The sequence below is a fragment of the Mandrillus leucophaeus genome, unplaced genomic scaffold (assembly GCF_000951045.1).
Source record: "Mandrillus leucophaeus isolate KB7577 unplaced genomic scaffold, Mleu.le_1.0 Scaffold737, whole genome shotgun sequence".
Taxonomy (NCBI): Eukaryota; Metazoa; Chordata; class Mammalia; order Primates; family Cercopithecidae; genus Mandrillus; species Mandrillus leucophaeus.
The window spans coordinates 578,217-602,986 of record NW_012107997.1 but is presented as its reverse complement, the minus strand read 5'-3'; the positions used below and the strand labels follow the sequence as shown (position 1 = coordinate 602,986).

The window sequence follows — 24,770 nt, the reverse complement described above, 5'->3', positions numbered from 1 at the left end:
TCGCGTGAACCTGCCCCTCGCCCAGGGCGCCGATGGTCAGGTGGTTGCCTGCGCGCCGCTGACTCGCCACCGCTCCACTGGGCCAGCACCCAGCCTCTCCTTGGCGTGGCCTCTTCGGTTGTCCAGCCCGTCTCCCAGCCCTGGTCCCTCAGAAGGAGGGTAACTCCCTTCCAGATGTTACGGTCCGCCTGCGTCTCTCAGCACGCCGGTGGCATTTGGGTTGACCGCGGAGGCCCCCAATGCCAGAGGGTGTCCACGTTCTGCCTTGGGCTCAGCCCAAACTTTGGACGCTCAGAGACCCAACGGGAGCCCTGGATAAGGTGTTGACCCCCTTCCCCTCCCCCTTCCCGGCCAGTTACCCACTCCTGGACTTTGCTCTCTCTCCACCAGGCCAGGGCAGCTGATGGTTGTGGCAGAAACATCTCAAGGTAGCTGGTCCGCCCCCACTTCCCCATCTACCTCTTGTCCTCCCCCCCACACCACCACCACCCTGGCTCCCCTCCCTCATGACCGCCTGGATCCTCCTGCCTGTCAGCCTGTCAGCGTTCTCCATTACTGGCATATGGACTGTGTGAGTAAAGTGGGGTGCGGGGGCAACAGGAGCTTGATGATGCACACAAAGTCCCTTGTCCTGTTGTAGGCTTCAGGGTGGTACCCAGGGTCACTCTGGCTGTCTCAAAAGCCTGGCCTGGTGCCTGGGCACACAGCCCCTTGGGACAAGCTGGCAAAACTGCTGTCCAGCAGGGTGGCCCTGACAAATATACTTCTAGCCAGGGCAATCTCCAGGGGGCCTCTAGCTGGGGGACATGCTGCAGGTGCTGGTATGGCATCAAGCCTCAGGGACCCCAACTTGAGTCCCCAGGAACAATAATGAGGCTGAATGAGGCCAGAAATCAAGGTTGAAGAGAAGGGTCGTGGGGTGGGTTGATGGGGAGCTCAGGAAGGCTGGCCAGGGTGACAGTTCTGTTCCCACAGGTATGCCATGGCTGTGATGAACCACCATGTATGTCCCGTGGAGAACTGGTATGAAGGACTCTGCAGACAGCCTCGCTCTAAAGTTTCCTTCATCTCTGTCCCCTCTTGGGCCCGAGGGTGCCACGAGCCAGACTGCAACCCAGAGCCTCACTGCTCTTCTCTGAAATTGGTCCCCAGGCATGACTTCATGCCTACGCACTTCCCACCATCCCTTTGCCCCTTTGGTTACTGCTTCAGGCCAGCACTGGGGAGTGTGATCTTCTGTCCCTGTGGGGGAGGTCTGGGAGAGAGTCCTCTTTGAGGCCTGAGGCTATAGGCCAAGGGACTGGGGGCAGTCCCTTCCCCCAGTCTACTCCCTGTCCTGCCTGCCAGGTCCTACAACGAGTCCTGCCCTCCTGACCCTGCTGAGCAAGGGGGCCCCAAGACCTGCTGCACCCTGGACAATGTCCCCCTCATCAGGTAAGGCCTAGATATTGGGCAGGGGGAGATCCGAGGTCCTCCCAGACAGACCCTCAAGCAAAGAGCTGTCCTTGGGTCTCAGGAATAATAAGTATCCTAAGAGCCACTTCATAACAACACTACTTGCCAGTTACTATGGGGCAGGCACTCTGCTGAGCGCTTTATATGCATTGTCTCTTTTCATCTTCCCAGGAGTGAGGCAGCTCTGGTTTTCACCATTTTATAGGTGAGAAAACAGGCTCAGTCTTACTCATCCAGGTTACACAGCTAATAAGTGGAGGCACCTGGATTTAAGCTCAAGCCCTCCGATTGCCCAGCCCGTGTTCTGGCTCAAGGATAGCCAAACCAGCTGCAGGGTTCAGCAAAGAGTGTCAGGGTTGCCTGAACACTCCTGGGCACTCCCTTCTCTCTCACACACGAGCTGTGCTTTGGGGGCCCAGCCTGGAACCAGTTGTTCATGAGGGACCCTGGCTTTTCACATAAATCAGTGGCCTGCCTGCTAAGGAGCAGGTGCAGGTAAACGAGGGGAGAGCCAGTGAGCCAGAATGGGGGCCCCCTGGGCCTCCTGCCGCCCTCTTACTTTGTCCTTCCCCCTCCTCGCAGCAAGTGCGGCTCCTATCCCCCAGAAAGCTGCCTCTTCAGCCTCATTGGCAACATGGGTGCTTTCATGGGTGAGTTGTACCCTTAGCCCTGACCCTGCCTGCCCAGCCCAGTGCCCCCAACACAGAAAGGCCCAGGAAGCCCTTCCTCTGTGCAGCCCTCCCCACCAAAGGCTGAGGCAATAGAAGCAACATCTCTCCCCTTCCTTGAAGGCCAAAAGCTGACTCCCACACAGCCACCCTGCTGGCTGGAGCCTAAGGAAACCTAGTTCACCACCCGCCTGTCCATTCTGAGGGGCAGGAGCACCACAGAGTCTGGAGGAAGCTGACAGGCTCACTGGGCAGGGCCAAGGCTGGAGGAAGGCCTCAACTGTGCTCTCCTCCCCCAGTGGCCCTGATCTGCCTCCTGCGCTACGGGCAGCTCCTGGAGCAGAGTAGGCACTCTTGGGTTAACACCACAGCACTCATCTCAGGCTGCACCAACGCCGCGGGCCTCTTGGTGGTTGGCAACTTTCAGGTGCTTCCCCTTCTCCCCCGCAAACCTTGAACTTTACCTAACAAGACCTGGCTGCCTGTAGGGTGGCACCTCAAGGTTGGGGCTGGAAGGAGGGAATGAGAAAGGAGGGGGAGGAAGGAAGAGGGAGAGAGGAGATTCACTGAAGGAGGGGTGGAGGGTCGGGGCCAATGGCCACATCACCAACTGGCCCTTCTCTGGGCCCAGGTGGATCATGCCAGGTCTCTGCACTACGTTGGAGCTGGTGTGGCCTTCCCTGCGGGGCTGCTCTTTGTCTGCCTGCACTGTGCTCTCTCCTACCAAGGGGCCACCGCCCCACTGGACCTGGCTGTGGCCTATCTGCGAAGTGTGCTGGCTGTCATCGCCTTTATCACCCTGGTCCTCAGTATCCTTTCAGGACGGGGCAGCCGGGAACTCATCCTCTAGCTCAACCTTTCTCCCTCCCAAGAGGATGGGGGATGGCGGCCTAACACTGCCATGTGGGGGAGAGGCCTAACACCTCTCCCTTTGGAGAGGTGAGGCCTGAGACTGCAGAAGGGGTGTTGCCAGGTTTCCATACGTCCTACTGAACATTTCCTTAGCCCCATTTCAGGTGGAGTCTTCTTTGTCCATGAGAGTTCTCAGCTGCAACATGGGGCAGCCCTGTGTGAGTGGGTGTGTGTCATCGATATCCTCATTTTCTATGGCACCTTCAGCTATGAGTTTGGGGCAGTCTCCTCAGACACACTGGTGGCTGCATTGCAGCCTACCCCTGGCCGGGCCTGCAAGTCCTCCGGGAGCAGCAGCACCTCCACCCACCTCAACTGTGCCCCCGAGAGCATCGCTATGATCTAAGGTCTGGGGAGGGTGGCTGGCCCGGCCTCTGCAGCACCCCACCCCATATCTTCTTTGCATTTATTTTGTACCAAAAACAATTTTGAGAAAGTATTCTGTTGGGATCCGGGCTTCCTCACTTCTGGAGAAGTGGCCATCCCATGTCCACCTGTGCCATAGAGGAGTGGGCCCTGCCAGCTGCCATAGCTGCATGACCTGCTTCCCCACCCCACAGTGTTGTTTTGTTTTTAAAGGTCACCTGTCCTCACTCACCCAGCCAGCCCTTCAGGTGCCTTCTACTCCCAGTGCCAAAGCCAGACCACTGGGGTTTCCTGCTGCAGGAATTGGGGGCTGGGAACAGCAGAGGGGATAGAAGTCTGGTGGAGGTGGAGTGGGCACGCCTTAGCCTACGGAAAGGCCCATTTCTGGGCCCACTGAGCTGCACTGGGATTCTTCACTCTGCCCCTCACTTCCGTTAGGGCAAATAACACAGCAGAACCACGTGGGTATTTTAGTACTTTTTTTTTTTATATTAAAAGGATTCTAATTTGCATGTTTGTAGTCTGTTCTGGAGAGTCGGGGGGCCTGATCTGGGATGGCTTTCGATAAGCCAAGGAGGGCAAGCCCTTGCCCCCAGGAGAGTGCTGAGTGCACTCTGTTGCCAGAAACAAAGGATGCCAGGTGCCATCCAAATACCCCTTCAAAGGGCTTGAAACCCTTCTGGGCCTCTAAGCAATCTAAAGAACTGCCTTGGTCTGATCATCTCACCCATCCCCCACTCAGAGTCTGCTTTGAACTTTGATTCCTTAGGAGGCATGGGGGGAAGGTGGGGGTGGTACAGAGAGCAACTTTAAAATATTAAACGTGGCTTTCTCAGTGGAGAGAAAGAAAACCTCTGGGATTACAAAGTTAACTAGACATTGCAGTAGGAGGAGGGTGCAGGCTAGTTTATCAGCTTTTTTTTTTTTTTTTTTTTTTTTGAGAGACAGTTTTGCTCTTATTGCTCAGGCTGGAGTGCAATGGCATGATCTCAGCTCACTGCACCCTCTGCCTCCCAGGTTCAAGCAATTATCCTGCCTCAGCCTCCCAGGTAGCTGGGATTACAGGTGTGTGCCACCACGCCCAACTAATTTTTGTATTTTTAGTAGAAACAGGGTTTCACCATGTTAGCCAGGATGGTCTCGAACTCCTGACCTCGTGATCCACCTGCCTTGGCCTCCCAAACTGCTGAGATTATATGCGTGAGCCACTGCACCCAGCCTAGTTTATCAGCTTTAAGTAATTAATTGGGTACCAGACCCTGGCACATTTTGCCTTCCAACCATGAACACATAGGCCCAAGCCCTGGCTGATGCAGTAATCCAGTTCTTTACCACTGCCATGAGTCCAGATGGGCCAGCAGGGAGGAAAACCGCAGCCTGGTGCTTTCTGTGGTTTAGGATCACGTTCCCCAACAGGAGTAGAGACCTGATGGAGGATGCAGAGCCCCTGGCCAGGTCTGTGATCAATACAGCCTCAGGGTGGGTAAAGAAGCCTTTAATGAGGATTCAAGGTTAGTAAGGAAGACGCAGAGGGCCAGCACTCAGCCCCAGCCTCCTCACGTGTACATGGCTCCATGGAGGTTCTCCAGTCGGTGTTGCTGCTGCTGTTTTCGAGCCTAAAGGAAAGAAGGCACTCTGGGCGGGGGCCCAAACTGAAGGCCTATGGGTGAGGGGATGGGAAGCTATCATGGGGCTGACTCTCTCTGGCATCTGCACTGCTTAGGCTCTTACCACAAATCAAAGTCACTAACAAGGCAGCCGGAGCCAGGGATTCTGAGGCCTACCCAATCCTGCTGAGGTGGGAAGTGAAGGCAGCGGGGGGACAGGACTGAGGGGGAGTCCATTACGACCCCTCCACTTAACCATCAGCCCCTACCTTATCTCGTCTGTGCTCCTCATAAGTGTCGTCATCAGTGGGCAGCTCATGGCGGCACAAGGGACAGGAATTTGTCTGAGAAAAGTAGAGCAGTGTTCTAGCCTTGGTCTGATCTTCATAAGCTGATAACCACCCTCCCCTGTTCCCAACTGCCACTCTTTCTTCAGTCCCCCAGCAGTCCATGAACAGAAAGCAGCTTGAGTGCTGGGCCCAGGGCAGGGTGAGAGCTGGAAGAAGAGAAGCAGTACCTTGCTTAGCCAGGGCAGAATGCAGCTGGAATGGAAAAGGTGATGGCAAGGCATCTCAATGGCAGTCTCCTCCTCCTCAAATTCCAAAAGACACACGGGGCACTTGAGCTCTTTAGGAAGGAGCGCTGGTCAGGAGAGCTGCTACAGGCTGTGCCTCCCAAGCTCCCACTCCTGAAGGATACTTGCCCCCACCTGACCTGGAAAACTGAAGGACCCAGACCACAGTCTGGCTTGGGGAAGAGGTGGGTCTGGCCCAAATAGCAGAAAGAATTAGTGTCCTCACCAGCCTGAGAGCCTCTGATGACTGTCCTGGGGAGGTTCTCAACCACATTCTTGGCAGCTGGTGGAGGCAGGTGGTGGTCCCAATCTACTACCAACCCCAAGTCTTCAAAGTCCATCCTATTGAAAAGTGACCTGGGGAAGTCAGGTACAAATGTAAAGTCAGAACAAAGGAAAACTATGCTTTTTCTTTGACCCCCATAATCCACTGGACATTAATAAACACCCTGCCCAGCTAGTAGGAATAATAGCTACCCTTAGTAGTTAGTAGATGCTCACTAGATAAAAAACACGATGGGAAAGTTTACAGCTGCTATCAGACCGCTCCAGCACGTAAAGTGTTTATTCCCATTTTACAAATGAGGCAACAGGCTCAGAGAAGTTACTCAGGCCACGCTGAATAACCTGGTAGAGCCAGATTCCAAGTCAGCAGTACCTACTATTCCTGATGAATATACCCACTCACAGCACACGGCCCCAACCCCGCCCCCATGCCTCAACTTCCGCTCCCACGCCCACCACTCTCCAGCTCCAATCTTTCCCGCAATCCCCTTGCCCAGGCCAGCCCAACGGACGGCCCAAATTATCGAGATGCTCATTCCCACACCCCTCAGTCTCGCCGCCCGGACTAACTCCAGATTACTCATCTGTCCTCCCCAGAATCCACTGCCCCTGGTAATCCGTCTTCTCCAGCCAGCCCCAGCCCAGAAACCTGCGAGCTGGACCCCATCCCCAAACCCCGCGCACCCACCTTGCGAGCTCCAGCAGCATGTTGGTTCGCGTCTCCTGCTCGGGGTCAGACGGCTCGCAGTCGTGTTCATCGAAATAGGACGCCATGGCTGCCCAACCTCCTGACACAGCCCTCTCACCCGGCTCGATAGTGGTCTAGCGGCGCTGCCCAATAAACTGAGGAGCTGAGAGAGGCTGGCCAATCAGAGTATCCGAGGGACGGGCATAGTGGCTCGTTAAACCTCACGGAAAGCGGAAGTACTAATTCGGCCCCCTCTCATTGGCTTGAATAAGGCAGGTGACCAGAGACCAACGCCAATGACGGAGATCCGGCTGGTGAGGAAACTTTTGTTTTGGAATCGGAGCCAACACTGAATTCCCTGGAATTTCTGGCGCGGTCGCGTCCAAATGTTTGGTCTGTTAGGGTCCTCAATCTGCCCTGAGGCTCAGAGGGCTTCGACTGTGCAGATGCTAGAGGCCTCTGCGAGAAAAGGCGGCGCTGGCCCAGGAGTTCAGGTTCCTGCGAGCGTTGGGCCATGGCGCTTCCCGATGCGCTGTCGAGATCCCCGCCGGACACTTCTGCCCCGCGGCGCTCTAGTTGGTTCAAGAGTTTGCGTTTGATTCCTCCCCAACCCCCGAAAAAAAAAAATTCCTGCACATTTCTTATGTGTTAGGCATAATAATAAAGGGTGGGACAAGCCTCCCCAACCGAGAGAGAGAGGTCTCTCTGCCAGAGAACCTGGGGCCTCAACCAGCTCATGGGACTGTTACCTTCAGCCCATTGCTATCCCTAGCTTCTGTAAAACTAGTGGCTTGTACTAAGACCTTTTCATTCCTGGCTACATATGAATTCCCAGAGGAGAGAATGGGCGCGGAGGAGCTTTAGAAACACCCGTGTACGATACCTTCCAAGAATCTGATTTAACTGATCTGTGGTGGGGCCTGGGCAATGGCACTTGTATAAATTCTGCAGGTGAAGCAGGTTTAAGAACCACTGCACTCTTGGCCGGGCTTGGTGGCTCAAGCCTGTAATCCCAGCACTTTGGGAGGCTGAGACGGGCGGATCACGAGGTCAGGAGATCGAGACCATCCTGGCTAACATGGTCAAACCCCGTCTCTACTAAAAATACAAAAATAAAAATAAAAAAATTAGCCGGGCGTGGTGGCGGGCGCCTGTAATCCCAGCTACTTAGGAGGCTTAGGCAGGAGAACCCAGGAGGTAGAGGTTGAACCCAGGAGGTAGAGGTTGCAGTGAGTTGAGATCGTGCCATTGCACTCCAGCCTGGGCAACAGAGCAAAAACTCCATCTCAAAAAAAAAAAAAAAAAAAAATTATTGAAGTGCTTTTTTCTTTGTCATCCCATCTACAGTCTCATTGGTCCTCTAAGCATCCCCAAGATGACAGAAAAATAATAGATTAAGATGACAGAAAAATAATAGATTTCATTCTCAGAGAAACAGGCTCAGATGGGGAAGACTGGTTCAAGGGTCTGGTTTGGGGGCCATTGTATTCTTGCACCCACACTCCCGGTCTGTGTAGGGTTGGATCAAGTAGGGAAGGGAGAGGAAGGAGCCATCTCCCAGGGGTGGAGTCCTTTGGGTGATGGGCTTTCTAAGGAGCCCAAGGGGTAGAGACAGATGGGATTAACCAAACTGGGGACCTTCACACACAGATACCAGCTTTTAATCAAACAGCAGCTTTTACTGAGCTCCAGGTAGGGCTGGCCCAGCATGGCCAGTACAGCAGGCTGCCCTCGAGGGCCAGTCTGTGGCATGACAGGAAATGCAGGGGTGCACATGTTGGGGCTGCCCTTTGGCACTCACTGGGGTGGGTCAAGGGAGAGCAAACACCAAGGTCCTCTGGAGACCAGAACCGGCCAGTGCAGCCGTTTGACTTCTGCTTCAGGACCAGCTGGGTCAGTCCCCAGGCCCTGAGGCAGTGCCTGCATCCTGGGTCCGTGGGGCACTACTGCTGTCACTGCTCTGAGGGAGAAAGACGGCCAGCAGCACAATCAGGATGATGAGCAGGCCACCGACCACCACCAGCCCCAAGCAGACCCGGCTACGGATGTTCTCCCAGCGCTTCTTCTGGGCCAGGGTCTTTGTAGTCTTGCTGAAGGTTGAGCTCTGCGGATACCCCCAGACACAAAGTGAGAGTTAGCTGGCACCCCCTTTGCCTGGGAGCCAGCTCCTCCCAGTCCCATCTCAGTAAGGCTTAGTCTCCTCCTGCATCCTCCCCATCTTGTCTGCTTTCTTTCTTGTTTTTTTTTCTTTCTTTCTTTCTTTGTTTTTTGTTTTGTTTGAGATGGAGTCTCTCCCTGTCACCCAGGCTGGAGTACAGTGGCACAATCTCAGCTCACAGGAGAATTCAAGAAATTCTCCTGTCTCAGCCTCCCTAGTAGCTGGGACTACAGGCACATACCACTGCACCCAGCTAATTTTTGTATTTTTAGTTGAGACAGGGTTTCACCATGTTGGCCAGGCTGGTCTTGAACTCCTGACCTCGTGATCCACCCGCCTCGGCCTCCCAAAGTGCTGGGATTACAGGCATGAGCCACCGTGCCCGGCCTTGTCTGCTCTCTTTCTATACCACCTGCCGTGGAACCCTCCCCACCTGACTCATCTCAAACACCAGTGTGGCCCCTTGACTTTCAGCCCTAGTGTCTCACCCTCTGTTAACAATGCCAGTACTCAGGCTGGACACAGTGGTTCATGCCTGTAATCCCAGCACTTTGGGAAGCCGAGGTGGGAGGATCTCTTGTATCTAGGACTTCAAGACCAGCCTGAGCAACATGGTGAGACCTCATCTCTACAAAAAATCAAAAATCAGCCAGGCACGGCGGTGCATGCTTATAGTCCTAGCTCCTCAGGAGGCTGAGGCAGGAGGATCGCTTGAGCCTGGGAGGTAGAGGCTGCAGCAGATGTGATTAAGTCACTGTACTAGCCTGGGCAACAGAGTGAGACCCTGTCTCAAAGTAAAAAAGAAACAAAAAACAATGCCAGTCTTCTATCTTTAGGAAGGTCCACAGCTTCAAACCAAGGCCGCCTTATTTTGTGGGGTCTGTTGCATGTCTAGGCTATGGGTGCCTGAGGAAACCCAGAGGCCCCACACTGGCCCTGAGTAAGGCCTCAACCCCACCAATGACCTGGAGATCCTGAATACAGCCCAAAAGAGCCTTTCCCAATCCTCTCCCCTCCCCTCCATGCTCCCCCAGGCCTCACACCATATCCAGGAGTTGCTCTGAACGCTGCTCCAGTTCGGCCAGCTTCCCATCACGCTCCAGGACCTTGTCGAAGTTGTTAAGCATAATTTCCGTCACCTCGTTCGCCTGCCGCTGGCACCGCTCCAACTCTTTTCCTGCCTGGGCACCAAGCCCGAGGTCAGGGATGCATGAGGCCCCCACCTGACCCTCATCTGCCCCTGAGATCTAGAAGCCTCCTTCTCCCCCTGTAGGTGGGTACAGCATAAGAGTAACAGCATCCTTCGTGTAAGGGTGTGATGTGTGTGGAGTGAAGGGCTGGCCTTCGGGGTGAGTGCAGCATACCTTAGGTCTCACAGGCTCCTCCCCTTGCACATCAAGGCAGGGTGACCTAGGACCTAGGTCGGCCCTGGCTTCCAGCACCTCAGCTTCCTCTAAGCTGTCCCAAGGTGGGATCTTCCCAGGACCCCACCCTCCCACAAAGCCGATTCTTTTCTCACCTGCTTCAGAATGGCCTCTACCCAATAATGCACAGCTGCCCTAAGGTTTCCCACTGGCCTAAGAAGGCAGCAAAGAATGGGTAGCCAAGCTACCTGGCTGGAACACACAGGGAGGAGACCTACCCTACAGGCTAGAAAGGTAATCTTGAAGCAGCACACATCATAGTCTTTGCCTAACCCCTCTCGCCCCAAACTGAGAAGCTCAGATCTCCCTCCTTGGGCCTCTGACTGGTCAGGCCAGTTCTGCCTCCTGGCCTGATCCTGCTCCCTGTATCACTGCCCCAACTTCCCTCTCTGCCTGGGAACGTCAGTGGTACCAGCCCCTGGCCTCCAGCCTTCCAGTCAGCTGGGGTCCTCACTGGGGTCCAACTTACAGAGATGAGACCAACTCTTAGATTTCCCGGCTTGGGCGGCAGCTTTGCCTCCCTTCCCAGCTCATTTCAGAGGACTGGGAAGGGAGGTCTTGGATCCAAGCTGGGGAAGGTTGAAACGACAGGGGAGAGAGAAAATCTGGGTCATGTGCAAGAAAGGCACTGGGCTTTGGGTGCACGTAACAGAGACCCCAAGCAGGAGGCCCTAGTATAAGCCAGAAGCCTAGGAGCAGGGACATTTCAGGGAGATGAATACCAGTGGATTAGCAAACCACAGAAACTCCTTCCTCTTAGCCTAGTTCCCCACAGCCCATCCCTGTTCCCTTCCCCTCCTTACAAGAAGGGCAAGCTTCGTTTTCTGCCAGCCCACGTTACCCATTGTCTACAACAGACATTTTGGCACTTGACTGAATTCCACTTAAAACCAGAAAACTTAAGTGTTAGAAGAGATCTGGTGGTCACAGAGGGCCACCTCCTACTCAGGCAAGAATTCTCCTTTAGGTTCCTTGCAGCTGCTTGGTACACAGCCTCCAAGAATTCCCAGTGTATGAGTCCTATCTCCCCAGCTGGACCACAAACTCCCAGAGGGAGGGCAGGGAGCAGTGCCCTGCCTTTGTCCACCACCATCCCACCAGGAGGCCAGCACAGTGCTGACCATTGCAAGCAAGGACTCAGTGAGTGGGCCAATTACGATACAGCCTAACCAAAAGCAACTCTTATTCTCAAGAGATGTTCTCCCAGCATGTTTTTCTAGCCCTGCATGAGTTTCGAGGGGCAGGCATTTGAAACCCAAATAGGTCAATATTTACCCACGAGCTAGAAAAGCAACCTGCTTCAAGAGAGGTCAGGCAAACCACTGTAGGGGAGGGTGCACTCATAGGCTGGAGGAAGCAGTAAGCAGGAAACACAGAGGAACAACGAAGAGAGCAGGGAAACTGCACTCTCACCTTTTCTTGAGTCAACCATCATCACTATTATTACTACTATAGCATTCAACAAGTCTCTGTCATTCAATCCTTTGAACTTCCCCACATTCAAATACTCCAAGGCAGGCTGGGCACAGTGGCTCACGCCTGTAATCCCAGCACTTTGGGAGCCTGAGGCAGGCAGATCACTTGAGGCCAGGAGTTCGAGACCAGCCCAGCCAACATAGTGAAACCCCCTGTCTCTACTAAAAATACAAAAATTAGCCAGGCATGGTGGTGCGTGCCTGTAATCCCAGCTACTTGGGAGGCTGAGGTGGGAGAATCGCTTGAACCTGGGTGGTGGAGGTTGCAGTGAGCCGAGATCACACCACTGCATTCCAGCCTGGGCAACAGAGCAAGACTCCGTCTCAGCAAACAAAACAAAACAAAGCAAAAAATAAAATTAAATAGTCCAAGGCCAGGCGCGGTGGCTCACACCTGTAATCCCAGCACTTTGGGAGGCCGAGGCAGGCAGATCACGAGGTCAGGAGATCGAGACCATCCTGGCTAACATGGTGAAACCCCGTCTCTACTAAAAAATACAAAAATTAGCTGGGCGTAGTGGCGGGTGCCTGTAGTCACAGCTACTCGGGAGGCTGAGGCAGGAGAATGGTGTGAACCCGGGAAGTGGAGCTTTCAGTGAGCTGAGATTGCGCCACTGCACTCCAGCCTGGGCAACAGGGTGAGACTCCATCTCAAAAAATAAAAATAAAAAAATAAAAAGAAATAGTCCAAAGCAAAAACTTGAGAATGGATAAAGACTCGAAAATAAGAGTCACTGCTAGAGACAGGGAAAATACTGGATATTATCTTTTTTTATATATACATATTCTAAATGCTACAGCTGTTGTTACCTTATTCTTCAGCAAGGGGTGATATTTGGGTCACATTCTCCAGAGGGCTGGCTGTGCTTCCAGCTGTAATCTGGACCAGTCTCCCCCAATGCAAAGCCAGGCCTGCCTGGAGCCAAGATGGACCCAGGCCTAAAAGAACACATTCACTCCAGGGAACACAGAGGCCTTAGACTCAAGTCTCGGGCCCTCTTTGGCCCCCACTCAACCAGAGGAAAAAGGACCCTGCCTATATCCACAGGTCTCTGCTAGCACAGTGAGAAACAAAGCTCCAGGGACCCTGGAAGGAGGAAAGCAAGAGGACAAGGGTCACACTGCCTTATGCCACACGGTAACTCAGCATAATGTCCGCAGACAGCAGATACGTGATAAACAGTTCCTGAATGAATTGTGCCTATATTTTTAAAGATGGGGTCTTTCTATGTTGCCCAGGATGGTCTTGAACTCCTGGGCTCAAGCAGTCATCCCACCTCAGCCTCCCAAAGTGCTGGGATTACAGGCATGAACCATCATGCCCGGCCTAACTGTGCCTATTCTTAAAGAGACCACTTTGCCCTGGGGAAAATACATATGTAATACAATTAGAGAAGAGGAAAGAGTTACACTGTGTGATACAGATAGTAAGTGTCGGAGCTGCCACAGAGAGGGTGCCATTGCGGGGGGTGACCCCTTGAAGGATGGCATGGAGCTGGGACATTCTGGCACTGAGAGATAGGGATACATTCTGACAGTGAGGACCAGGCAGAGGATGGGCGGGACAGGGTGGGGCTACAGAAGGCAGAAAAGGTCAGGTAGAGAAGACTGGCTCCAAGTGAGTGATAAAACTTAAGAGCTAGTGTGGGTTTTTGAGTCAAGGGTGACAGTCAAGAAGTGCTTCAGGATAATTTCTCTGTTGGTGGTAGACAGGCACGGATAGAAGTAAGAAAACGGCAGAGAGGCCAGCCAGAGGGGTGGAGAAGTACCATCAGCAAGGCTGTGAGGAGATGCCCACCAGGACAGAGAGAGGTGACGAGCAGAGCGTGGAGAAAGGAAGAAGAAGGGTGAGAGAGGCATTTCTGAGACCTGAGGCCAGAAGCCTGCAGGGCTTGGAATTTTGAGCCAGAGCAAGCGGGGAGCAGTTGTGTCATTGCCAGAGAGTGGCAGTTACACAGGAAATGTTCTTGACAGACTGTTGCCCCCTATACAGAATATCCCCTCTATGACACTCAACCCTTCAGGTTTTTCTGGGCTCAATCTCTTTGATTCCTGCTTTGAAAATGCAGTTCTCAAAACCACACCATCTGGGCCAGGCATGGTGGCTCATGCCTGTAATCCCTGGACTTTGGGAAGCCAAGGTGGGCGGATCACGCCTCTACCAAAAAATACAAAAATTAGCCGGGCAAAGTGGTGCCTGCCCGTAGTCCCAGCTACTCGGGAGGCTGAGGCAGGAGAATTGCTTGAACCTGGGAGGCAGAGGCTGCAGTGAGCCAAGATTGCACCACTGCACTCCAGCCTGGGCGAAGGAGTGAGACCCTGTCTCAAAAAACACAAAGAAACAAAACCAAAAAAAACCTCCCTATCCTAACTCTCCTTGTCTCCCTGTCTCCTGTCTAGTATCCAAGAAACCCTGTTCTAACTGTCGTCAGATAAATGGGCGCAAGTACTGGTATAACATCGCCTCCCTAAGTCAGCACTCAGCTCAGAGACTAGGAGTAGAGCTCTGCTTTGCACCCCTCTGTTGAAATCCTGCTTCTGCCACTCACTAGCTGAGTGACTGAGACTGAGGATATGACCTTTCTGACCTCCACTTCCTCTCCTGTAAAGTGCTGATAATAATGACTTCTCTTACAATGTTAGCTAAGGATTATGTGACATATTCATTTGTGATGTAAATCAAAAGCTTAGCACAACACCTGGCACATACTAAATGCTCAATAAATAAGGGCTATTATTATTGATGTGGCCCACATTTCCCTAGCTCCGTTTTGTTTTTGTTTTTGTTTTTGTTTTAGCAGTCAGATCTCAAGAATTGTACAATATGGCCAGGCGTGGTGGCTCACGCCTGGAATCCCAGCACTTTGGGAGGCCGAGGCGGGCAGATCACAAGGTCAGGAGTCCGAGACCAGTCTGGCCAATATGGTGAAACCCCGTCTCTACTAAAAATACAAAAATTAGCCAGGCGTGGTGGCAGGCACCCGTAATCCCAGCTACTTGGGAGGCTGAGGCAGGAGAATCACTTGAACTTGGGAGGCGGAGGTTGCAGTGAGCTAGATTGTGCTGCTGCACTCCAGCCTGGATGCAGAGCGAGGCTCTATCTCCAAAAAAAAAAAAAAAAATTGTGTAATACATGTGGTCAATAAAACCTCTTCGTTTTACAAAATGCACAGCCAAGCAAGCTCTTCCCTATGGCAAACTTGTACACATAGTACACATAATTGTTTCTAACCCATAGCTCAGAACTTTACATGGGCCTTTGGTAACCAGTATCTAGTTTATTTTCATCTAGCACTGCAGGCTGTTGAGGTTTTACATCTTGAGCAAGAATAACAGCCACCATTCAATGGGCATATACTCTGAGCTAAGCATTATGCTGCTTGCTGTTCATTTGCTCTGCCTCATTTAATCTTCACCCAACAACCCATTGAAGACCATATTATTAACCCAGTTATTTTGTTTGCTTGTTTGTTTTTGTTTTGAGACACAGTCTTAATTCTGTCACCCAGGCTGGAGTGCAATGGCATGATCTCAGCTCACTGCAACCTCCACCTCCCGGGTTCAAGTGAGTCTCCTGCCTCAGCCTCCCGAGTAGTTGGGACTACAGGCACGTGCCACCACACCCAGCTATTTTTTTATATTTTTAGTAGAGACAGGGTTTCACCATCCTTGCCAGGCTGGTCTTGAACTCTCGACCTTGTGATCTGCCCGCCTTGGCCTCCCAAAGTGCTGGGATTACAGGTGTGAGCCACTGCGCCTGGCCTTTTCCCAGTTTTATAGGAAACTTTGGCTCAGAGGTGTTAAATCACCTGTATAAGATCACAGAGCCAGTAAGTAGATCTGGGAGTTGAACCAACACAGACTCCAGGCATCACATTCATAACCGGTGTGCTAAATTAGATACAGGTACAAGGAGGTCAAACACTTTAGCTGACTGGCTAAAGAACCACCAAACCTTTTGATGCTACCAACTTAATTTGTGTGCATATGAGGGAGGCCCGTGGCTCAACACACACATTCTTTGGAGAGAGGATCATCTACAAGATTAATGAATTCAGGTAATTACTCATTCCATTTCCAGCTTTCCTATCCTACTTTGTTCCTGCTCTGTCCCCTATACTTGTCACCATGCTGGCATGAAGGACATGCCCAAGAAATCCTTGTTGGTTGAATGAGTCATAGAGAATAAAAGAAAAGTAAAAGGAAGAAGGACCAGGGAGGGAAAGGGGATGGGTGGAAGGAAGGGAAAGCGCTAGGGTGAGAAAGGGGCAATAGTGAAAGAAGAAACAGGAAGAGGCTAGGAGATGGATGGGTGGAGGAGCAACCTCCCTAGGCTCTCCTCCACAGACTGCCTCAAATGTACCCGTGAGAATCCCCAGGTTTCCCAGTACCCTTTTCCCCCAATAAATTATCCTGCCTTCACCTTTCACTTCAGGAGCTTCTCCCCAAGAGCTAAGGGCCGACTGAAGCCCACCCCTACCCCTGCCTGACCCCTTGCCCTGCACACCCTGAAGTGGGCTCTTGGCTCTGCCCTATTCTCAGAGCCTTCCTCAGCTTCCCGGCATGGCCTCAGAGCTCAGTGCTACCTTCCTGCCCCACTTCCTCTTCCTGCCTCCAAATTCCCTGGAGATGAGGCCATCCAGGCATTGACCCCTAGCCAGGCCACATCCATCACACCTCTGTCAGTTTCTCCAAGGCAAAATCTTAAAGCACCAAGCCTACTTCCTGCCCAGTCCATCTTCCCAGGAGCCCTAGGGAAAGAGGGAAACTGGCACCAGCTGTTCCTGACATCTTCGCCTTGGAGATGGCAAGTGAGGACAGAGGCCAGGATATGCAGCAGGAGTGGGGGGTGACTCAACTCAGGAATGTGTCACTAGGTAGAGGTTAGCAGGGAGTCAGGCCTGTGCCACACTCTGATAACTTCAGTGGAACTTTCAGAGTAAACATCTCCCTTTCTCTTTCTCTAGGGGAGGAGTTAGGCCTCCAACACCCTGCCATGGGGCTGGAATGGCCTCTGCCACCCCATCTGCTCAAGTTTCCAACTCCTGAGCCAGGCTTGGCTCCTCACAGCTGCGGAAAGGGCTGACGAGGTCATTACATTTCCTACTACTTCTTAGCAGTGGGTTCTGAGTGCCAGGCGGGTCTCTGCCATTGTGTCTCCTTTAACCTCGCAAGGACCCAACAAGGCAGGTATTACTGACCCCACTTCACAGATGCGGAAAAGGAGGCTCAGGGAGGTTAAGTGACTCGCCCCGGGTCACAGAGCTGGGATCCCAGCCCGGAGTCCTCCAAAGTCGGTGTTCCTAACCGCTTCGCTTCAGGAGAATGGGGAGCCCGGGCCCCGCTCGCTCTGCGCGGTGCAGCCAGGACGGGGCTCAAGCGTTTCCCTCCCAGGCAGCCCGCGGGGAGTGGAGGGTCCGCCCCATCCTGCTCCGGCCGTGGTCACCGCCTCAGGTCTGACCCGCATGGGCCCTAGGGTACGCCCCGGCCCGTGGACTTCGGACTCCTTTCTCCCACCCTCGCCACTCGCCCTCTGCCCGTCGCAGGGCTGGCCGGCCCCGCCCGGGCCCTCACCATCGCCGCTGCCGCCGACGCCTCGCCTGCTCCCGGCTTCTCTGCCGGCTGAGCGGCCGCAGTGCCAGCGGTCCCGGAGGAAGCGCAGGGGCGGGGCGGGGCGGGCCGCCGAGAGAGGGCGGGGGGCGCGCCTTCCGCGAGTGGCGACCGAAACTGAGTCAAATCGAAAGCGATGGGCCACAGCGACCCGGGTCCGTAGAGTGGCCTCCTCCCGGGCCCCAGGAGCCTGAATTCGAGTGACACCTCAGCCTGGTGAACGGGCACACCTCGGGGCCGGATCTGTGAAATGGGCACAGTGGAGTGAGCCCTGGAGTCTCCTCGGTCGGGTTTAGCTGAAGAGGCATCATTCATTCACTCAACAAACACCCTATGAGTGTCACGGTCAGGCACCAGGCTAGGTCCTGGAGACGCCATGAACAAGCCAGGTAGGGTCTTTGTCACCTTGGTGAGTGCATCTCACCCAGAATCAAAAACAGGCCCCCCCAAAGTTTTGAAACTAAAGACAAGTGGTGGTTGCACAACATTCTGAATACATGTTTCTGATTTGTACACTTTAAAATAATAAACTGTATGTTATGTGACTTTCGCCTCTATTCAAAAAGAAAGCAGCCTCACATGGGCAAAGTACTAGCTCTAGCCTTTCTGTATGTCTCTCCTCACCATGAGGGCAAGTGCAGCTCTTTGCTGGCATGCACCTGCCATGCACCTGCTCCTCAGTCAGAAGATGGGGGAGGGTGGTGTGTCTGCTACCACTTCAGAGCCTTCCTGAGCCGAATCTACCCATCCTCTCCTCTCACTGCTGCAGAGAAACCACCAGCTACCTGTTCTCCACTACTCCAAGCTGCCTCAGACATCTTAAAATAAGGTCCCTCTTTTTTTTTTTTTTTAAGAGAGAGAGAGACAGGGTCTCACTATGTTGACCAGGCTGGTCTCGAACTCCTGGCCTCAAGCAGTTCTTCTGCCTCAGGGTTCCAAAGTGTTGGGATTACAAGTGTGAGCCACTGGGCCTAGTCCCTCAAATAAGGTCTCTCTTGACCAACAGGGTTGAAAGTTTCCCTCTCTGGAGCTAAGCCTCTGTGAATACAGAAGTCCCAGACCAAGAGGGTTTCACAGACCCTCACCCCCACCTTGGACAGCCTGGGTCCCAAGGCAGAAGCTTCACTTCAGTTCCTTACACCTTGAATCCAGGAGAGAAAGGATTAATATATGTAGCAAAGACTACCCCAAGGCTGGGCACGGTGGCTCCCACTTGTAATTCCAGCACTTTGGGAGGCCAAGGCAGTAGGATTGCTTGAACCCAGGAGTTTGAGACCAGCCTGGGCAACATAGTGAGACCATGTCTCTACTAAAAATACAAAAATTAGCCAGGTGTGGTAGCACACACCTGTGGTCCCAGCTACAAGGGAGGCTGAAGCAGGAAGATCTCTAAAGCGCAGGAGGTGGAGGTTACAGTGAGCCATGATCACACCACTGCACTCCAACCTGGGCAACAGAGTAAGATCCTATCCCTGAAAAAATAAAAATAAAAATCTCAAAAGGGTCTTTTCTGACCTTTCCTCCTCCCTGCTTCAGAGCCTGATTCTTCCAGAGCCTGACTTGCCAATCTAGTCCCAAATCCTGACTCTCAACCCTTCCCCTTCCTCCTGACAATAGGTTGTTTCCAATGCTGGAAAACCTGTAGAGGAAACAGGAACAGAGATAGCAAGAACCCTCCCTGCAAACCAAGGCAGACTGGGCACTGGAAAAAGTAACAGTGATAGTGGAACCTGGTAGGGAGGAGGGGGGCCTGAAGACAGAAAGGCTCATTGTGCACGGAGGGGAAGGAGGGCCATTGGCCCTGTCCTGTGACACTGACTGACTATGCCCAGCCATGGGATGCCGAGGAGAGATGCTTGCCCCCTTGGGATAACTAAGACCCAGAGGCCTTGCCAAGTCCCAGAAGACAAGGACAGAGAAAAGACAAATAGAACATGCAAAGCACAAGGAAAGGAATAGCAGTCCATTTCCTCCACCCCTCGGCTCTAGACTACACGGTCGTTGAAGAGAGATGGCTCTGGTGGAAGAGGCAGGAGGCCTTCAAGCAGCTCTTAAACGCCCTGTCCGGGTAGGCTTCATGCCTCAGCTAACAATTCCAGAAGAACAGTACTACAGGGCCATGGCAGGACCCAATGGGAACACTTAAAAATCTTGCGTACCACCCCAAAATGCTATGAAGGTATTGAATTTTCCATATGCCAAGACTCCCAGAAAATTCTTGTTCTTGAGACCTGTGACAATGAATGGAACCGGGAGGAATAAAGAAAGACATCTTTCTTCTCCAAACATACACTCTTTGCCCTTCAAACCACTTGGACCTCAAACGAGAGAATTTCAGCCAGAAGGTATCCTTGGGAAGAAAAGAAATAGAAAAGCCAAAGGCAAAATGGGAAGAGAGAAAGTGACTCACACATATAGGGATACTGAAAGGTCTTTATTACCCACTGGCCACCAGCAGTTTCCCAGCCACATGCTGGGCCCTCTAGGTCTCTCCAGCCCACTCTAAGGACCCATGAAATGCATCCGCAGTCCAGCTCTCTTTTTTCTCTCCTTCTGGGGGACCAAGTTACCCTCTGGGGCATACAACACGGCAGCAGGGCCTCGGGAAGAGGGGTAGGAGGACCGAGCAGCATTCTCTGTAGAGGAGGACAGGAAAGGAGACCCTCTTGGCATCCATTTACGGAGGGTTGTCCGTGAAGAGAAGGGCAGGTGGGAGAGGTTCCCTATTACTTAAGAGAAGGCACCAGTGGCCAAGAGCACAATGAAGAGAATGATGATAAAAACAATCACGCAGATAAGGACAATCATCTTCACATTCTTCCACCAGAATTTCCGAGCCACCTTCTGCGATGTCGTCTTGAAGTGCTCAGACTGTTGAGGAAAAGGCAGAGTGAGTGACCCAGTGGCTCCTCCCACTGGAACAAGAGTATAAGTACAAGTACAACCCACAGGCCAAACTTTCTTGTTTTTGTTTTTTTGAGATGGAGTCTTGCTCTGTTGCCCAGGCAGTGGTTCGATCTTGGCTCAGTGCAGCCTCCACCTCCTGGGTTCAAGTGATTCTCCTGCCTCAGCCTCCTGACTAGCTGGGATTACAGGTGCCCACCACCACACCCAGCTAACTTTTGTATTTTTAGTAGAGATGAGATTTCACATGTTGCCCAGGCTGGTCTTGAACTCCTGACCTCAAGTAATCCGCCCTCCTGGGGTGGGATTACAGGTGTGAGCCACTGTGCCCGGCCTACAAGCCAGACATCTGTTTGTTTGTTTGTTTGTTTTTGTTTTCTTGAGACAGAGTTTCACTCTGCTGCCCAGGCTAGAATGCAGTGGCGCAATCTCAGTTCACTGCAACCTCCACCTTCCGGGTTCAAGCGATTCTCCTGCCTCAGCCTCCTGAGCAGCTGGGATTACAGGCGTGCACCACCATGTCCAGCTAATTTTTGTATCTTTAGTAGAGATGGGGTTTCACCATGTTGGCCAGGCTGATCTTGAACTCTTGACCTCAGGTGATCCACCTGCTTTGGCCTCCCAAAGTGTTGGGATTACAGGCATGAGCCACGGCGCCTGGCCTTGTTTGTTGGTTTTTTGAGACAGGATCTCGCTCTGTCGCCCAGTGCAGACTGGAGTGCAGTGGCACAATCTTGGCTTACTGTAGCCTCCATCTCCAGGGCTCAAGCAATCCTCCCACTTCAGCCACCCTAGTGCTGGGACTATAGGCACATGCCACCATGCCCAGCTCAAGCCATACATCTTAATAGTGACACTATAAGCTGGGGTAGCAAACTGCTAAATAAAATATGCTCTGGCCGGGCACAGTGGCTCACACCTATAATCCCAGCACTTTGGGAGGCTGAGGCAGATGGATCTCCTGAGGTCAGGAGTTCATGACCAGCCTGGCCAACATTGTGAAACCCCCTCTCTACTAAAAATACAAAAAAATTAACCAGGCATAGTGGTGGGCGCTTGGGAGGCTGAAGCAGGAGGATCACTTGAACCTGGGAGGCGGAGGTTGCAGTGAGCCAAGATCACACCAATGCACTCCAGCCTGGGCAACAGAGCAAGACTCCATCAAAAAAAAAAAAAAAAAAAAAAATTGCTCTATCTTGCCTACCTTGACAAATGTACCTTCCTAAAAATCTGGAAGGCCAGGTTGAAATTTAGAATTCTCAGGATCCTAGGAGGTCTCCACCTAGATATGACTAGGGGTCCCCTTTTTCTTCTTACCCCTGCACTGTCATGCACACTGAGGGGTCCTTGACACCTGCTTACACCCAGGGGTACAACACTGGCAGCACAATCTGCCCTCCCAATCTGCCCTTGGGAGGGCAGATCCTGGGACTGAGGGATGCAGGCTCCAGGTGGGCACATCTCCCAGCTCCAGGACTCCTTGCCCCATCGGGACTGCTGAGGCTGGAGGAGGGACCAGGACAGTACAGAGGGTTGGAAGTAAGGGAACTCCTCCTCCTCCATGCACTCTTCCCCATGCCCAGCAATTCGAGTTATAGACACTAAATTTCCTAGTGCTTGTCCAGGCATGGTGACTCAAGTCTGTAATCCCAGCACTTTGAGAGGCCAAGGTGGGTGGATCACCTGAGGTCAGGAGTTCGAGACCAGCCTGGCCAACATGGCAAAACTTCATCTCTACTGAAAATACAAAAATTAGCCAGGTGTGGTGGTGCACACTGTAATCCCAGCTACTCAGGAGGCTGAGGCAAGAGAATCATTTGAACCCAGGAGGCGAAGGTTGAAGTGAGCCGAGATTGCACCACTCTAGCCTGGGCAACAAAGTGAGGCTCTATTAAAAAAAAAAAAAAAAATCCCGGGGCCGTGCTCCCCAAATTAAGCTACAATTAAGCTACAGAAACAGGCAATGAGCCCCAGGGAGACAAGGGAGCAATACCCAAGAGCCAAGAGTTCACACAGGACTAAGAAAGCCAGAGCCAGCTTCCCAGCTGGACACAAAACCTGAGGCTCCAGACTTTGCTCAACTTTGGAGTTACTTCCTCCCTGAAACAGCTGGCCGCAGCCCCTGGCTGGAGAGAGAGAAGAATGAGGTCTAGCAAGATGTGTGGGAGATATTATTTTAGCCTTCATCTAGCAGGGGACCCTGGGATCAAAGCATTTCTCTGCTCTTTCCTCCTTCTTTTTAAAGCCAACTCAGCAAGATGCCAGCAATTTCCCACCCCTTGTCTAATAGCTCCTAGAGAAGGCTAGAGGCCACGGTGGGGGGGTTTCCTCAAAGCCAATACTTCTGCCCTGGGAAGGTCAGATCCAAATGATTGTCATGGGCAGGCTTCAAAGGGAAAACAAGTTTCCCGGGAGAGAAGCCTGAGAATGCATGGGCTGACTGAGCTATCGGTCTCAGAATATGCCTCTATGGGTGAGCTGCCACCTCAAGCCCCAGTCATGGGATCCATTCCCTGGGATCCATAATAATCTGTGGAGCAGAGCAGATTCAGAAGTGGAGACTCAGCTCACATCAGCTCCCAAACCAGGTGAAAGGCAACAGAAATGTTACACTTCTGACCCTCCTGTTCATTTTGCCCCACCAAAAAGAAATTCCCTCCCTTCCTCTTTTCCTCCAGCCCCCAGTGGGCTCCCTGTCTCACTGTGGCTTCCAGATCCTCTGTCTTGTTGCGGAGATGTTCCAAGTTTTCCCCTCGGGCCAGGATCCGCTCCACATTCTGGGTCATAATATTCTTAACTCCCTCCACCTCACTCTGCAGGTTCCGCACGCGATCATTTCCTCCACCTTCACTGGCTTCCTCCTGCACAGCAACACAGGGTTAATTAGACCAAGTGGTGGGGGAACTGGAGACTTGGCCTCAGAGGCCTGGGGAGGGTAAGGCCTCAGGCAGACTTCAGCTTTTTGTAAAATGCTTGAAATGTTTACAAAGAGAATGTTTTCATGTATTACTTGTGTAATCAAAAATAAATGCATTTGTAAGCCCCAGAAGGTAAGACGTGATGCTAAAGAGACTAGATCAAACTTCTTTCGGGATTGTTAGGACCCCTGACAAGGAAAAGCAGCGCATCACTAAATCCCTCCCCACTGCTTCCTTGCTCCCTAGAGAAGGCCGTAGAATACAGCAGAGCCGGCATCTCACAATGTTCCCTTTCCAGGGCAGAGCCCACCACTATTTACAATTCCCAGAGCCACCCCCCTTTCCTGATTTCTCGGGATCCTCATTGAAAGTGTCTGTGCTGGCCAGCAAAACACCCTCACCCAGCCTCACCCATCTGCCCCTCTAAATAGCTGCTGGAGCATGGCCCTGGCCACAATGCCATTGCTGCTGTGACCCAGAACAACAGGCAACCAAGTACCCCAGAAGGCGCCCAGAGCCGTTGAGCCACACACTTCTGCTTTCCCTACCACTGGGCACCATGCGCAGGCACCAAGCAACCACCTGCTTATGCAGACATTAAATAAAAATACCCGCCTGGGTGTTGGGGGAAATGGAGGACTAGTCCTCCCTGGCTGATGTCTCATCTCAGAGGCTTCATGACAAGGTTTTTGAACAAGGAGAGAAAAATATTATTAAGATCCTCCCTCCTTGACCTCCAAAAACAGGCCAGTGGCATGGGTCAGAACTAGCTTATCACAGAGAACCAACTTCTGGTTATCTTATAAACCCTTAGTTCTCTTCTTCATGTTAATGGAGAAAGGACACCCAAAGGACTCAGTGGACACACAAATCCTTTGTGTTTCTGTGTAGGGATAAAGTGAAAGGCCAGAGAGGAGAGCTCCTGCCGCTGGGCTGGAATCTGAACTGGAAACTGCCCAGGCACTGCCTGGTGGTGTCACAACACCCGCCTCGGGCTCCCTGGAGGAGGAAGGCACAACAACACTTTGCCTGGAATTCGGAGCCCCCATTGGCACTGGCACGGAAGCCCAGCTCCCCACCAGCACAGAGGTCAGGGGAGGGAGGAAGAAGGAATAGAAACACCTGCTAGGACGGTTCAGAGCTATTTGCAGCCAAGTTGTCAAAGAGGAGAGGCCACAGGCAGCACTGGCCCAGCCCTCTAACTTTGCCGCCAACTCTCCTCCCCCCACACAGCCAACACCCAGTCCCGAGCCCCTTCTGGCTCCTCTTTAAATCAGCCCTTTCCTAGTTTCCAGTTCGCTCACCATGTCTCAGAGCAGCCCAGGCCGATCAGCAGGTGAATTCGCCTAGTCGGCTTCCTCCCAGGGTGGCCGTCAGCTCACTTCCTGCTTGCTCCAGCTTTCAGCCTGCCCCCGCCCACCTCGCATCTCGAGTCGCTCCAGCCACACCTAACTCAGGTTTCCCCAGGTAGGCGGGCACTCTTCACTGTCCACCCAGTGGCTTCCCAAACAAGAGCTTAAGCTTAGAGTAATAGGGCTCTCAGATGTTAAAGGTCTTCTAACTTTTCAGGAATTAGAAAAGAAAGATCAAGCAGCCCTCCAAGGTTTCCTGAGGCTGGACCTCCTGATCTAGAAAGGGCAGCCATCTCTCTCTCTCTCTCTCTTTTTTTTTTTTGAGACGGAGTCTCGCTCTGTCACCCAGGCTGGAGTGCAGTGGCCGGATCTCA

At 52.7% G+C, this 24,770-nt stretch overlaps 4 protein-coding genes across 9 annotated transcripts; 1 reads left to right on the top strand and 3 right to left on the bottom strand.

Annotated features, from left to right (window-relative positions):
• Window positions 1–7: 7 nt before the first annotated feature.
• On the top strand, window positions 8–3,913 carry TMEM150A (transmembrane protein 150A). Of its 3 annotated transcripts, XM_011965811.1 has the most exons (8): window positions 120–159; window positions 391–571; window positions 976–1,023; window positions 1,348–1,434; window positions 2,038–2,105; window positions 2,423–2,550; window positions 2,755–2,932; window positions 3,140–3,913. In XM_011965811.1, the coding sequence occupies exons 2-8, from the start codon at window positions 507–509 to the stop codon at window positions 3,379–3,381; spliced, it is 816 nt and encodes a 271-aa protein (XP_011821201.1). In that variant the 5' UTR covers window positions 120–159; window positions 391–506; the 3' UTR covers window positions 3,382–3,913. The 3 variants fall into 3 exon arrangements, with proteins under 3 accessions (XP_011821200.1, XP_011821202.1, XP_011821201.1); XM_011965810.1 differs by having other exon boundaries at window positions 8–571; XM_011965812.1 differs by lacking the exon at window positions 2,038–2,105 and having other exon boundaries at window positions 61–571.
• Window positions 3,914–4,848: 935 nt separating this feature from the next.
• RNF181 (ring finger protein 181) lies at window positions 4,849–6,707 on the bottom strand. 3 transcript variants are annotated; one of them, XM_011965801.1, is made up of 5 exons: window positions 6,556–6,707; window positions 5,809–5,939; window positions 5,526–5,635; window positions 5,278–5,352; window positions 4,881–5,017 (listed from the first exon to the last, which is right to left on the bottom strand). In XM_011965801.1, exons 1-5 carry the CDS (start codon window positions 6,639–6,641, stop codon window positions 4,958–4,960), a joined length of 462 nt encoding a protein of 153 aa, XP_011821191.1. In that variant the 5' UTR covers window positions 6,642–6,707; the 3' UTR covers window positions 4,881–4,957. The 3 variants fall into 3 exon arrangements, with proteins under 3 accessions (XP_011821190.1, XP_011821191.1, XP_011821192.1); XM_011965800.1 differs by lacking the exon at window positions 5,526–5,635 and having other exon boundaries at window positions 4,849–5,017; window positions 5,278–5,504; window positions 6,556–6,677; XM_011965802.1 differs by lacking the exon at window positions 5,278–5,352 and having other exon boundaries at window positions 6,556–6,677.
• Window positions 6,708–8,200: 1,493 nt separating this feature from the next.
• VAMP5 (vesicle-associated membrane protein 5) lies at window positions 8,201–17,266 on the bottom strand. The gene is made up of 3 exons (XM_011965798.1): window positions 17,187–17,266; window positions 9,757–9,894; window positions 8,201–8,659 (listed from the first exon to the last, which is right to left on the bottom strand). Exons 1-3 carry the CDS (start codon window positions 17,187–17,189, stop codon window positions 8,450–8,452), a joined length of 351 nt encoding a protein of 116 aa, XP_011821188.1. The 5' UTR covers window positions 17,190–17,266; the 3' UTR covers window positions 8,201–8,449.
• A 2,231-nt stretch (window positions 17,267–19,497) lies between these two features.
• On the bottom strand, window positions 19,498–24,507 carry VAMP8 (vesicle-associated membrane protein 8). 2 transcript variants are annotated; one of them, XM_011965796.1, is made up of 3 exons: window positions 24,349–24,421; window positions 22,829–22,987; window positions 19,498–19,858 (listed from the first exon to the last, which is right to left on the bottom strand). In XM_011965796.1, the coding sequence occupies exons 1-3, from the start codon at window positions 24,349–24,351 to the stop codon at window positions 19,526–19,528; spliced, it is 495 nt and encodes a 164-aa protein (XP_011821186.1). In that variant the 5' UTR covers window positions 24,352–24,421; the 3' UTR covers window positions 19,498–19,525. The 2 variants fall into 2 exon arrangements, with proteins under 2 accessions (XP_011821186.1, XP_011821187.1); XM_011965797.1 differs by having other exon boundaries at window positions 19,638–20,093; window positions 24,349–24,507.
• Between the last annotated feature and the right edge of the window lie 263 nt (window positions 24,508–24,770).

Excerpts from the sequence above, each read along its gene's own strand:
- TMEM150A (XM_011965810.1), top strand. The coding sequence starts at position 507 with ATGACCGCCTGGATCCTCCTGCCTGTCAGCCTGTCAGCGTTCTCCATT. Across the intron at positions 572-975 it reads ATTACTGGCATATGGACTGT|GTATGCCATGGCTGTGATGA; the intron begins GTGAGTAAAGTG and ends CTGTTCCCACAG. Across the intron at positions 1,024-1,347 it reads GTATGTCCCGTGGAGAACTG|GTCCTACAACGAGTCCTGCC; the intron begins GTATGAAGGACT and ends CCTGCCTGCCAG.
- RNF181 (XM_011965800.1), bottom strand. The coding sequence starts at position 6,641 with ATGGCGTCCTATTTCGATGAACACGACTGCGAGCCGTCTGACCCCGAG. Across the intron at positions 5,505-5,808 it reads CATCAGAGGCTCTCAGGCTG|CTCTCACCCTGCCCTGGGCC; the intron begins GTGAGGACACTA and ends CTCTTCTTCCAG. Across the intron at positions 5,018-5,277 it reads AGGAGCACAGACGAGATAAG|GCTCGAAAACAGCAGCAGCA; the intron begins GTAGGGGCTGAT and ends TCTTTCCTTTAG.
- VAMP5 (XM_011965798.1), bottom strand. Across the intron at positions 8,660-9,756 it reads CAGAGCAACTCCTGGATATG|AGCTCAACCTTCAGCAAGAC; the intron begins GTGTGAGGCCTG and ends GGGTATCCGCAG.
- VAMP8 (XM_011965796.1), bottom strand. Across the intron at positions 19,859-22,828 it reads CAGAGGATCTGGAAGCCACA|AGAATGCTGCTCGGTCCTCC; the intron begins GTGAGACAGGGA and ends CCTCCTCTACAG.